Source organism: Falco rusticolus, chromosome 1 (genome assembly GCF_015220075.1).
Source record: "Falco rusticolus isolate bFalRus1 chromosome 1, bFalRus1.pri, whole genome shotgun sequence".
Lineage (NCBI taxonomy): Eukaryota > Metazoa > Chordata > Aves > Falconiformes > Falconidae > Falco > Falco rusticolus.
Window position 1 is genome coordinate 46,998,010 of NC_051187.1, and position 12,362 is coordinate 47,010,371.

A 12,362-nucleotide genomic window follows, 5' to 3' on the forward strand; every position below is an offset into this window, starting at 1 on the left:
ACCTTCATGAAGGAATGTAAGGTCTTTTTTGATAACAGGAAACAGGGGAATGATGGGGGGCTGTAGGTTTTGGCTGTTAAGGACATTACGATATTTTGCCATATTCCTAGATGGATCAAACAAGTCCTGTAGATCTTGAAACAGTTTTTCATACTTGCTTGGAAGCTTTTCCCAAGTAGTTCGGAGCCTTGCAACTGGTGCCAAATTCAGGCCACTTGAAACAAACAAAAAAAGTGCAAAAAAAAGTTCAAAAACAATAGAAAGAAAAAAAATCCTAGAAAAGACCATGTTAAATATTGTACGGGAGACATATCATATAGCCAGAACAGCGTAGCACAACAATGTCAAAGTAACAGGAAGTGAAAACTTCCTTTTGCCAGTGTGAATTACAGAAGTAAGATCATTTTTATAAAAGCTATAAAAATAGAGATACCTGCATGATGTAATCACAAGCAGAAAAGTTACACTTGGGCCAGTAACTCAACCTTATAGAGAGTATGCACTTAACAGGGTCTGAATTTGATAACAATATCATAATCTAGCAGTACCTCATGATCACCACTTATTTCCAGATTACCAGACTGAAGGAAAAAACATCTTCCACCTACATAACGTTTAGGTGGTAACAGCACAGGGACCCACCTTCTTGCTGCAATAATCCATCCAACTTTGCTCTGTCTAGATCAAACTCTTATAACAGACTCTAAATGTTTGAAGTTATTCTGAAGCTGTAGCTGGTACAAAACCCAGTTTCTTTTCCCTGAATGGCATTGCCTGTCTCGCTGTTCATCTCTACCTATAGGGAAGTTTGGTATCTGCGATCTTTTCTTGGTTTTCCAAGCAGGCAGACTGCTTTTATTTCCCATTGAAGTCAACTGAAATAGCTGAGCTAAATCTTGAGATTTTTATGCATCGATCCTTGACTTTGAAGCTTTCCACATTTAATTGAATGGTATTCAAAACCAGTGATCTTCAGAAAAAGTGCCCCATTCAGTCAACAGATTGGCTTTTGCAAGAGACACTGATAAAATTGTCATTTTAATGCACCTTATTCACGCTTTTTCATAAAAGACAGCATTTAACAGTTCTTTTTTTTTTTTTTTGTTAGGGTCTTTCTGCCTAGCTTGGGAGGCTCTAAAGGAAATGCAAATGTTTTAAAAAAATGTGTATAAACACACATATTAGAGTTTCCTCTCCTCCTTTTAATCGCAAAACAAAGAAAGGTTTTCTGAGATCTTCAGTACTTTTTTTTTTCCTTATTAAAAATCTTTATTTACAGCTTATTATATGGCATTGTAGTCTGCTATTGACTATTACCAGAATCCCATCCAAGAAACTGCTGATACAAAGGAAACCAAAGGCTTTCTTATCATGCCTTAATGAATTCAAGATACTGGTAACTATGTACAAAATGATGAGCTCCCTTCGGGAAATTAAACCATTCATTTACAACAACATTACATTTTTTCTTCATATAACTGCTGTTTCTTTTAGTCTATGTTTTTTAAAAAGTGCAGTAGTTTCTCTAGTGCCTTGCTCACCAACGACTCTTGCCTCGCTGTCTCAAGCAGTAAGTATATAATAGTAGCATTCCAAATAATATTTCAGCAAACATTTCACTGTCAAGTTCAGATTAGCTGAAAATACCCTCTTACTGGTGTGCCAAGTGTTGTGTTAGCAGCATTAATGTTAACTCTGTTAAATAACTTTTTTAGAATGACATAAGGCTGTGATTTTTACTTATAAGTAAAAACATTAAGAGGCAATACCTAATGATGGCAAACATTGAGTTGAAGTTCTTGCATTCTCTGCAGTGTAGTGCTATCTTAATAAAATGTTTAATAATCTTCATCCTTTTCAGCTGGTTGGTTTCTCTTAGAATCTCAGAAGCCACCCAGAATGTTTCTTGATTTATCACCTCTTCAAACTTTTTGAGATTAGCGCAACCTGTTTTTGATTTGAGTTTAAACAAGTCATCTATGTATTCTGTGGGTTCAATATTACGGAATAGCTCAAAGTTTCTCATGGAGAGTTGGGTAGCCACCTCAACCGTACTGAGCTGTAGTAGGGAAATTTGACTTTCCCTTAGTAACTCTTGAGCATCTTCATCTGAACAAAGAGTTTCTGTTTCCATGTTGTTCTTCAGGTAATACCTATAAAAACAAAAATAAAAAAGACACTAGATACAATACCCTCACAACTACTAGTGAAAGTTACAGTAACGATCCAGTTGGAATCATAGAATAAAAATTGAATTTCACCAGGCCTAAATGTTAATTAAAAGTAGCAGAAGGAACAGCTTCTTGTAAAGAAAATGAACATTAATGATTAAATAATGCTCCAGTTGATAGGATTTTGACTTAATAAACTGGCATTATCAGCTTTAGCTCACAGTCTCTGATCTCACCTGCCACTCAGCTGTATCCTGTCAGCAAGCTTGGATAACTGATCAGGAAGCCTCCTTTGCTTGATTACACCCTCAGGGGTGACTGAGACTTCACATAATGAATATGCATCAGGGGTTGCAGTGAGAGCAAATTCCCTGATAGCCTGGACGACCACTTCCTTTGCTGTTGTGTCCTTGCTGATCATGATGTAGCGACTTTGCTGATCTGCCTTGAAAACCCTCAGAACTTGATCTGGTAAGTCTGGGAAAAAAAGTTACATGCAGGGTATGCAATTTAGTAAAGCACAAAAAAAAAAAAAAAAAAAAAAGAACAAGCAACAATATCAGTTACATTGAGTCTAATTACTAACGCTATCAGTTTTTACTTCAGTATAATTGTTTCACCTCTCTCCTTATAGAACAGCTGAGGGGTTTTGTGGTTTGTTTATTTATTTATTTAATTAAAGACTCGTTCTATTAACAACAAGGAAAAGAAGTTAGGCTATCTATGGGCCAAGCCACAAAAATATATTAACATTTTCAAAGTTTGGACAGACATGGTAATGAGCAGCCTGGTTTTCACAGCTGGTGAAATTTGAATGATTTTTATGATTTACAGCCTGGTAATTTCCATTTAAGTCTGAGAAAAGTCAAGGGCATTCAACAACACTACCCTACACACTGCCATATAAGAAGTTTAAGCAAATTGGGTGACAGAAGTGTCAATCTTCCTAAGAACGCTTTTAAGAAAATCGACTCATTTACCTAACGGACACTCAACTATAGCACCACACACAAAGGGGAAACGTGTACATGTATGTAGTTAGGAAGATGCACGTATCATGGCCAGCATGCATGTACACATAAACACACTGCAGTAGTATTAATGCATCCACATACTTCATTATCAGATTAAGTATCTATCCTTGATACATTTAAATAATAATAATAATAATGTGTAAGTAACTGACTGAAAACTTGAACAAGTGATTGATGACAGAAAAGTTACAGCAAACACCTACTACAAGGCAGCTGTTTTTAGGAAATCTGGAAAATTACCAGCCTGACTCCAAATCCAAACTTTGGAAATACCAAATCCACATATATTTCCAGATTTCAATTAATGTATTGAAATCTACACCCGTTAGTCAACTGAAGTTTGTTACTGTTGTATAATAAAAATAAATGAATTAAGAAAGAGACGAAATTGTACAGGTATCCACCACTGTTTGGTTTTTTTTAATGGACAGGTATTTTCAATTCATTTAATTTAATTTCTTCCCTCTGTTACAAAGAAACTTTTCTAGTTTTGTGTGGCATGACATCTGGTCATTATTCTTTCTTTAATGAATGTTTTTAAAAAAATTATATTTTTTTTTTAAGATCATAAAGGTCACATGAACAAGGAAAGAGATAATAGAAAGTCTTCTGAATCTACAGCCAAAAACCAACTATTAAAAAAAAAATACTGAAAAAAACAGCTGCCAGATGAAAACATTCTCTTTGATACAACCAGTCTTTTTTGACAAGACCTGAACATGCGTAAGGTATTGAAGTTACTACAACAGAAATCTTGTGACAAAAGAACAAAAAATAACACCTTCCCACTACTGCTGCATGTCTCCAAAACGATTTGGAAAGAATATTAAGATAAATCTCTCTGATATGAGTTGAGTACATGCCACAAAGGCTGTTTAGGCTTAATTATATTAGCTTACAAAGTTTGTGCAACTAAGCCCATAACTTTTAAGCTCATAGTAGTATTTCTGCAGCTTGAGAAGCACTGAGAGTGAAACACATTAGAATTGAGTGATTACATCATCGGCTACACATAACGGGTATCAGTCCAGGTGAGATTTAGCCCTGAGTACTCGAGTCAAATGTACAAATACCTTATAACTACAGCAAGCCAATTCTGCCTTTCATCATCAACTCTATATTGACCAATCTTCTTCAGTAATCAGTTCAAGAGGGATACAAAGCAGTGCCTGAAATAATTTCTACATTTTTTGACATCTTGAGGAAGGCAGATGCCAAAACACAGCTTCTAAAAGAGGCTATTACAAACCAGACTGCTCTCTAGATCTTGTTGCCTCTTGCTGTTACAGAAATACTTGCCACTCAACAAAATGCTGTGAAGATGGGAAGCTACTGTAAACAATACCAAGGTGGGAACTCGCTTAATGCTCCCAGGAAACAAATGCTTCGTGCAAGCAGATAATAGCCTGCTCTGCTGGATCACTGAAGTCAATATGAAGAAATAAGGAGAACAGCAAAGAGAAAAGTATCATCTTTGTGCTGTATTTTACCACCCAATTTCTCAGGCTGCACAACTATCAGAGCTGGTAGCAAAAGCACTACACAGAACGCAGAGAAGTCTGCCAGCAATTGAAACGCCTACAGCTATAGCAGTGGTAGCAAGTAATTCAGCACAATAATTTTTAAATAAAACGGTACTTGAAGAGAACTGTAATCACCCCCCTTCACTTCTTTTCAAAAAAGGAAACTGGAGTGGCAGGCTGAAGAATGCCATGGTGTACGCTAGGAGTCTGGTCCCTTAGAAAGCTGCGGGGGGAAGTACCGGTGCCTGGCAGCTCATCATTACTATATTATTTTGACTTCCAATCGAATAGCAAAAGACAGCACGAGAGAAATCAAAGTGCTATTGATTATTTGAACATTTAAAAATAAACCTTAAAAAGTGTATTTGAAAAAGCCTGAATAAATCAGAAGAGAAACTAAAACGACTCCTTGCAGATTTTGAGCTGTTCTCATGATCTCCTTCTACCCTTCCAAAACAGCAAGTTGTTGTATTATCTATCCTGAGGGATATTCCCCAAAGCCTCAAAGGATGGCTGTTCTACCACTTTTCTCTTTCTTCTCCAGCATGTTCAATTTCTTGCAAGCTGCCTCCATATCTATCTTTCATTTAGTCCAAGGTAATAAAACAAATTAAAATTGCAGGCTTTACTTTTTTTGCAAGTCTTAAAAGTATATAGAGGTATAATTCAACTCTTCTATCTACAATGCAACCATCCCTACAGACCTAAAGGTACATGGTTTTTATTTCAGTCCCCCTTTCCCCTCCTTCCCACACAGGGAAAAATTGTACCTGCAAATTACTTTAAAAACATTCAAAAAATATTCAGTGTGTGGACATTTTGGCACACTTGAAGCAAAGAAAAAAAAAGATTTTTTTTAAATGAGATTACTTAATGTATTTTCTATAAAGTTAATGGAAAAGCTGCTATAATGCTGAAGCAATGGCATTACATCACTATTTATCTCCTTTCCTCAAAGCAAAAGACAAACAGTAGAACATTATTAATTTATTAAACTTCTCCAAACTCCATCTGTGATTGAAGAATTTTAAGACCTGTAATGGTATTCCTGCTCAATTAATGGAGTTTGAGCTGTGTGAGACAGCAATGCCCACAGCTCTGGAAGTCAGCCAGGCTCTGTGCTCGGAATTAGGGGCACAGCAATTACTCAGAATCGTCTGGTCTAGGTCAATGCCAAGCTGGAGAATGGAATCTTCACCCATTTATAGATAAAGTGCTGATGAGAAGTTAAGCTCTTATTGAAAAAGAGTATCTTTAAAGTGTTGGATGCTAGTCATTAGATAAAATAATAATAAAAAAATACCAATCTTCCCACTCTCTCAGGAGCAATCTTAGACACTGGGACAAAACCCACAGACATCTCTACCCCTACAACCCATGATGAAGGGCTGCTCAGTATCACTTTCAGGTGTGATGACTGTGCCAGCACGTAGGCTGATGTTTAAGCGCTGTTCCTTTAGGTAAGGTTTGAAATCCCTCAGGCTTAGGAGGGCACTGAATTTTCGGTTCCACTTTTGAGAAATACTCTTAAAAGATTAGATCGAAATAACCAAGTGTCTGCACAGTTACCATCACCACATCCTCCTCCAGCAGCTGCCTTTCAATAGCAAAGATTTGGATGCTTAATTCAGAGAAGGTTTCTCGCCAAGAACCTTCCTGCAGCCAGATAAGAGCCCAAATCCCAGCCTCGCCAGGAGCAATGGCTAAACCCTTCTCACAAGATAAGGCTCTCAAGTTTCTCATGTTCTTCCTCTTTTACTCCCTCACTCGCCCCCATGCTTTGTTCCTTTCTGGTAGATGTGTTCATTTTGTGATCTGTTTCAGAACAGGATTTTAAATCACTTCATATACAAAGACTTTAGGGCAAGGTAACTAACAGGGAACTTTGAAACTCTGTCTGTTACAGATGTAGTACAGATTATATAAACCTGTTCAGAAAAGGACTGAAACACATCCTGTGTCACAGCCTGATGCCTAGTCACTTTACAAGACTGCAGCATCAGGGCAAATTATAAAATGGCAAGCAAAGTAAGTTTTCACTGGCCAGGTATATTCAATCAACAAGAGGCACTCTGTATACAACACACCTGAAAAATGGACATCTAATACATTTAGGTAAAGTATATTGGATCAAATGTAATGAATCCTAATGCACTAATATGTGGCTAATCTGTAGGTGACAGCATAGAAACTTATATGCATCTTCAGACTCTGGAAGTCCAGGGGGTGGGGGCAGAAAATCAATGAAAGGGAATTATAAGGTCAAGAAGAACAACAAAGAAAGATCCTTACCTGGAGTAGTATTGAAGTCTAAGATGCGGTGATGAGACTGCAGTAGATCGGGATTGCTGGATGACAGGGTTCCGCTGACAGGCAAAGCAGGAGGAATGTGCTTCGTCTGCCTCAGTCCCACAATGCTGTCGTCCTGAGACTGGCCAATTCCAATGTCACTGCATCCAGAAAGAAATAAAATCAGGACTTGGAGACATTCAGAGCTCGAGCTATACTAGATGGATCCAGGGTTATCTATATTGCTACATTTTCACACTCTGTTAATACAGTAATCGCTATTTAGAAGTTAAAATTCCCCAGACAACAGTGCTTGCTGTCTGGTTTTGTCAACAGCACCCAGATGTCCACTCGAAGTGATCAGATCTGCCTGCCAGAAGATCCTCATGTTCCCCACTAAGCTCTGAGGAGCTGCTAGGCTCATTATTTTTTGATGATTTCTCACAGCGGTCAAGAACTTTATTCCAAAGGTGGTACACACCTCATCACTCTTGCACCACCCATCACCCGACTTTGACGAATACTGCTGTCCCCTCGGTGCTGTTTTATACGACCTGAATTTCACAGCTCTTTCACCCCATCACAGATAGGATTTGCAACTGTACTTTGGGATGTATTGTAGCCATACAGCCCAAGATCTTTCAACAGACAGGTAAGAGAGGATTGTTGAGATACATTTTCCCACCCTGTGTCACCTTCTCTGAGATTCTCTTCACTGAATGTGACTGGAGTGACGCCAGCTAACTTGGAAGGCTAAGGTAGGCATCCACACCTGGGTGCTATGGGAGTCCCCTCCAAAGTACCTGACAGCTGTAAATAAAGCATCCTGTGATAAAAGTAAAGGCTTTTGTCTATTAAATTGTGAAAGACAAGGTCCCAAAGGAGGCCAACAGTGCTAGATGGATCAGAGACAGAGCTATCATCATATTCTAGTAGGCACTAATTTGCTTTTTGGTTTTGAGTTCATAATCAGCAAGTGAAGCAGAACAACCGCTACAGGATGTAGAGCTGGAGCTAGCCATTGAACTTTTCTATAAATATATAGATGCAAATCCTTAATAAAATACTCTCAGGGTGTAAAATGTTGAATAGCAGTTTTATAGAAAGTGAAAATAATTAATAATTTAGCTACTATAGGCAAAGCCTTTTAAAAAGCCAAGCACATCTAAATCTGTATCTACACGTGTAAATAAAGCATAAACCAGAGCTTAGATTTCACTGCAAACTGCTGCAAATCTAAAAAGTCAAACTACTGAATTAAATTATGCAAAACAAATGACCATTTACACCCTAATTTGGGGTACTTAAGTGTCTGTCTAGTGTTATATCCATCCTCAGAAAATCTAAACAAAAGTAATTAAGGGCCTGATAATTATCCCCATAGAACTGTTACAGTACAAACACTCTTTTGTGCTTACCCCTGAATTACTTTACCCAGTACACTCTTGTACCACTTCTTTAAGTGCTATGAAATGAATGGTACTCTGGGAAGCTAGGACAGGATCTCTGGGCATTTAAGACAATTTTGGACACAGCAACTGCTTTTTAGAAGGCAACACAACTCAGAAGAGGTTGGAGGGGTATCTCTCTAATTGATGTGTTTGGACTTTCTCATAGGTTTATTTTTAGAAAACAAGATAACTCTTTATTACCAAAAGACTTCATGAAGCGTAAACCCCAAGCCATGAGACTGACAGAAACACTGAAGTCACTGAAAAAATTTCAGGGATTCTCTCTTTCTGAGAAGTTAAGCTGAATCTGAACATCTGTATTTTTGTACTTCCACATAAAGCACAAAGTACTGTCACAAGCAGTGATGATCAACTCAGCTCACAGCACTTCTATGCTAAGCCACAAGCAAGTCTTTCACTACAACTAAAAGTGTTCCCAGCAATCAACATCTTGTCTTTCAAGTAGGAACTGCTCCACACATACTAAAAAAAAAAAAAAAAAAACTAAGAAAAACCAAGCCCCCAAACCTCAACATGCTTTCTAGTGGTTCTAAACAACTATACAGTATATTTCATAAGTGTGCCAACAGCAGTATTTTCTCTAAATTCCAATCAAATGAAGACAATGTAACCCTCCGCCTTGTATTATTATCTTCACTTGCATTATGTATTCCTTTTGTGGTTCATCAGTTTTACATAATCTTATACCTATCCTGTGCGTCATGACTGAAGCAGCTTCAGTAAAGTGGATCAACTAGCAAATGCTAGGCAGTTTTTCTTTTCTTTTTTTTTAAGGTAGTATTTCTAAAATTCTTCACATTTCTAAGTATTCATATACTAAATTGGAAAGTATTTACTTTACACTCTGTTTACTTTATTTTTAGAACTTAAATCACAATCTGAGCGTCTTCTAATGTATGTAAACAAGAAATGAACCCCAGAAGTTTCAGACACAAATAGCAACACTAGAAAACTCCAAGTCCCATGAAGACAAACCGCCCCTGCTGTCAGGTAAAATACTTCGTTATGCCAGTGAAAGGAGAAAGGCGTTCCTATTGCTTTCTGTATGCATCTGCCATGCAGGAAGAGAGCATTAAGAACTAACTTCCCTGCCAAACGAGAGGGTAGAAGGGATAATGGAGTGACAGTACACTGTATCCCACCGCAGGCCTGTAAACACAGGACAGAGCGGGGGCTGCTTCCTTGGCTGGGATGCTGCGCTACAGAGCAGGCAGAACTTTGCTAGAGTTGGAGCTGGGGGTTATGTTTAATCCTTAGTCGGAGCAGCTGAGCCTACAGACCACAAAGCCATTCTGGATTAGAAGAGTAAAGAAAGCAAAGAGCTCAAGCGGAGGCTGTAGCCAGAAGCACAATTCAAAAGATGCCTCATAGCTGCTGGAGAGAAGGAGATTTCAGAGATTTCAGAGGAGATGCAGAAGAAATGGGGCTGTTTTCTCAGTTTGGGAGCATCAGTTTTGGTGTTATTGGACTAAAAAGCAAACCTGAAGGAAGGCATTATCTCCTGCTCAGACTGATTCATCTTTAATACTGATTTAATGTCTCATGGAGCAGACAAGCTCCCTCTAAGTGACCTCATTCTAGTTTAAAGATTGGGTTTATCTGGATACGTTCTGGAGGCACTGGAGACCTCTGCAGTATTCACATACAAAAAAAGGTGGACAGTTTTACCTCATATGCTAGTCGACTCAAAGTCTTTAAATACCTACTTTAATTAATGAGTAAATCTGCTTCTTCATCCCTCTTGATTTTTGCTATTTAAAAACATGTGAGAATAGGTAAAGTCCTTAATATATGCAAAACCATTAGAGATCAGGAAGAACAAGACAGAAGTTTCTATACAATAGGGGGGCGAGGAGGGGGAGCACAAACAGAGAATTCGACAGCTAAACATCTCTATGCAGAAACTGCAGACACAAACAAGTGAATGTCAACAGGCTTTGCAAACAAATTGCTATATATAACACATGAAGTCATGCTAGGAAAAGGAAAAGAAAATAGGTCAAGAGTGCTGTTTTTCTAAGTCTTACCCAAAGAGGTCCCTGCACAGAAAAAGTGCGAAAGTGAAAAGAATCAAAAGAAAAACAAGAAAACCAACAAGAAAATTATATGCAAAAGTTGTGAACAATGTAAAAAAAATCACACTTAAGAGCATGCACAGTTCATCAGAGGAATAAACATACAAGACTGGTAAAATAAAGAAAAGATTCTAAAGACAAATAACATAAAAAGAGGATTTGCAGATTGTCCTCTACTGAAACGTACCTGCGTCAATTTAATAAATAGCCACTATTTGAATGTAATAATTTATATTCATTTAATCTTTACATTAATAAATTTCTATCTATAATGTTTCAGGACAGCGTTAATTTAGTAGGGAATACCTAACATTAGTTAAGCAAACTCTTATTCTTTAAAGTGATAGCAGGAAAAAATCTGAGATTTTCAGCACAAGTGTCTTTTTCATGAATTTACACAGAATAGATTTCTTCCTCAGTGGGACAGACAAAAGGAAAATGCAAGAGAAAACACTGAGTACACATCAACTACCCTCTACAATTCATTTTTCTCATTGATGCCATCTGCCTTGGCTGAGAATAAGATTCCCATAAAATCATGTAAAAGTCATACTTGTATTGTTTCCAGCAGTACTTATCAGAACTCTATTTCTAAAATGCGTTCATAGAATAAAAAATATCAAATACCATATTTAGCTTTCATTAAGAATACTCAATTCTATCAAAAAAACCAAGTTAAAATTTTAACCTCAGTCTCCCTTATGGCAATATGCAGAAATTTTTAGGCCACTGAAATGTGGATAATTTGAAATCATTGCTCCTATCAATGACTTGCAAGCAAACGTGCTTGCGGAGTTATCCCGACGTTAATTGCCTGGGATGCTTTCAGTTAGCAGTCCTCTTAAAAGAAAACAGTAAATGACACAAAAAAGGATTTGTTCCATCACTTTATCTATAAGAAGTAAAATATGTCCACATTGATGTCAGAAGTTGCATTGTTAGTAGTCCATGACCATTCAAATATTCAGACTAGTATTTTCTAGTATATATTTTCAGCTATAAACATGGCCTGCATTAATAAAGAAAGAAAGTACCATGACAAATTTTAAGTATCATGAGAAATTGTTAAAATTTAACAGAAAGCAATTATTTAAGAGTAAATAAGAAACTCACTTGTATGGTTTCTGAGGCAGAATGCTGATTCGAGTCTTGTCAAGTATCTTCTTTAATTTATTTCTTCCCCCAACTGTGTTGGCTTTACTTTTCTTATTTACTTTTTCTAATCCTATTACCTGCTCCACATCAACAGCAAGGTCTGGGATAGAATAACGACTCGCCTTTTTAATATCACCAATTTTAGGTAGGTGGGGAGCACCATTTCTTTTTTCCTCTGACAACCGTGTTAAGAGTTCTTTAAAAACTGTGTAAGACAGAAAAAGGGAGGAAAGAAAAAGAAATTTAAAATACAGCACTGTGCACCAGACCAGTTTAATATTAATCGTTACAAAAAACTGATTAGTATATTCTGTGAATTCAAGTATTAAATTAATTTAAATATGAGACTGCAAAAACACTTAAAAAGGACATTAATTTTCTGTAGCATAAATCAGAAAATCAGTAAAAATGGCCCAGCTCAGAACAGAAATACACTAGATGACCACTAACAAGATGGTTAGACTTCACCTTTTCAACCTACGGACCAAGCTCCTGCAGAACAGTAGCACGCACAGAAGGAGCCCAGTGGACAAAAACGAGAGAGGAAAAGGAACAACTGAGAAGGAAAGTTATAAACAGACAGCCAGCAACAAAGGTCCCAGAAGGATACAAAATTACTAGCAACAGGATCAAAAAATCAAAA

At 37.3% G+C, this 12,362-nt stretch overlaps 1 protein-coding gene across 12 annotated transcripts in view; it reads right to left on the bottom strand.

Annotated features, from left to right (window-relative positions):
* Positions 1-12,362, bottom strand: part of RAPGEF2 (Rap guanine nucleotide exchange factor 2) — a 195,104-nt gene that overhangs the window by 16,122 nt on the left and 166,620 nt on the right. For all 12 annotated transcript variants that reach the window (XM_037377687.1, XM_037377697.1, XM_037377653.1 and 9 more), the window contains 5 exons: positions 11,678-11,924; positions 7,021-7,178; positions 2,408-2,648; positions 1,770-2,153; positions 3-214 (listed from right to left, as the gene is read on the bottom strand). In XM_037377687.1, coding sequence (XP_037233584.1) covers positions 3-214; positions 1,770-2,153; positions 2,408-2,648; positions 7,021-7,178; positions 11,678-11,924 — 1,242 coding nt within the window. The remainder of the gene's footprint in view (positions 1-2; positions 215-1,769; positions 2,154-2,407; positions 2,649-7,020; positions 7,179-11,677; positions 11,925-12,362) is intronic.